A 1,686-nucleotide genomic window follows, 5' to 3' on the forward strand; every position below is an offset into this window, starting at 1 on the left:
GCCCGGTTCACCGATGTTAGCGACAGGTGAGATTGCCAAAGAGGGCTCGGCAAGCCAAGGCCAAAGACGCGTGTAACACTAGGGCGCAGACGGGCCAAAATACAGCGGTTTTGTCAATGCTGTCACACGACTTGCCAGCCGAGCAGAAAATAGACGAGCGACGTATGATGAGGCAGACGTATCCCTCGCTGCGGTGACCGAGACAATCGTAACGGTGCTCCATCTTGTGACGCACTATATGCTGAAGAGTACGGCTGTTCTGGCGGAAATGGAGGCCAATTTCTTGGCTGGCGAGAGATCTGGAAGCGTTGCAAGATTGATTGATTTGCGAACGATTGCACCTCAGCTTTCGTCGCGAACGTTCCTTCTCGCTGCCCTATGAATTTTCTCTAGCAACTTCTTGCGTATGTCGTCCTGACTCAAGCCTTGGAACTCCGGACAGAAAGATATCTCCTCGTGTTTGATGGAGCCACCGTCGTCCTGTGCCGAGCAGGACCAGTAACGCAGCTGCCCGCTTGTATTGAGGCATCCATACGCAGCTTGCCGCTGGGCGCCCGAAGACCCTAGCTAGCCGACTTCTGCGTACCGTAGACGCGTAAGCCTTCCAGTCGGTACTATTGGGAGTGGTTTTCGTTTCGCTCTGTGCTTTTTGGGCGGTTGTCGTGAGGATCGCTTTCTGTCGTGCGGCTGTAGTCGGGGACGTTGGTGCAGTTCGGGCCGAGCTGCTGCTTTCGGGACTATGAACGTGTCAGCGCCTATTCGCTATGCCCATACAAGACGTACCTGGTCTTGAATATAGGAAGATCACGTCGTTGCCGGAGTCGTGGCCCAGTGGTAGTGTCCTCGTCGTTGCGGATTCCGCGGCTTTTGGTAATGCGTTTGTGGTAGATGGTGATGTGCTCTACGCACTGGGCCTCGAGCCTAGACATATAACATCATCGTAGTGATTCTCATCCAAACTCAACACCGTCGTCCTTGTTGCCGATGCCATATCCATCGACTAGGTGTCTATGGTCTGTGGTCTATGATGCATGCTGATATGAAGTTGCACGAGGATCGCCACCCCAAAGGCTGGTGTATTCGACGGGAGGTCAAAGAAGCTCGGACCACGTCAGCCAACCCGCCCTACACCAATCAAGGCAGGCGGGATTCAGTCTCCCTACCTCCATGCTGTCTGTTCTTGCAGCAATTACGTAGGCCGGTCTGAGAAACTCTCCAATTCACGCTGTTTCTGGACACACGATTACTCTCAGGGCATCCATGGAATTGGCCCAAAGTCAACGGCTACCTTGCTTGAAAGGCTGAGCAAAGGATCAGCATGCCAGCCATCATCAGGAAAGAGCATGCTAAACAAAACAGCGTGACGGAGTGCTATATTCGCAATGCACCGACGAAGCGCAGCGGCATGGATCCGCCTGCAGTGATGCTGCGTTTTAAGATAAGCCTCAGCCAAAATTGTTCTTCTTTGCTACACTACGCATATCAATCCAGAGGAAGCGTCATACATCCTTTCCTTTTCTACCAAGCGCACGTCCTACCGCTTCAATCTCGGCTGCTTGCGGCTTGCGCCCTTGTCTTCGTCGTCGTTGTCATCCCGTCGCCGTTTCTTACGATGATCAGAGGTGCCGAAGCACTGCTCGAGCTTTTGGCTCCGCACCAGCTGCTGCACGGTAAACGGCGAGCCAC

General features: G+C 53.7%; 1 protein-coding gene across 1 annotated transcript, besides 1 other annotated feature; it reads right to left on the bottom strand.

Moving 5' to 3' along the window:
* Positions 1-116: 116 nt before the first annotated feature.
* Positions 117-197: a sequence feature (Short protein (CTAM01_17291, KAK1452372.1) was converted to a misc_feature.).
* A 145-nt stretch (positions 198-342) lies between these two features.
* CTAM01_17292 (uncharacterized protein) lies at positions 343-929 on the bottom strand (the record flags this gene model as incomplete). Its single annotated transcript, XM_060533277.1, has 3 exons — positions 343-507; positions 587-737; positions 784-929. The coding sequence occupies 3 exons, from the start codon at positions 927-929 to the stop codon at positions 343-345; spliced, it is 462 nt and encodes a 153-aa protein (XP_060372145.1).
* Positions 930-1,686: the final 757 nt, after the last annotated feature.

Source organism: Colletotrichum tamarilloi, assembly GCF_030869305.1.
Source record: "Colletotrichum tamarilloi strain Tom-12 chromosome Unknown Scaffold_471.1, whole genome shotgun sequence".
Classification (NCBI taxonomy): Eukaryota; Fungi; Ascomycota; class Sordariomycetes; order Glomerellales; family Glomerellaceae; genus Colletotrichum; species Colletotrichum tamarilloi.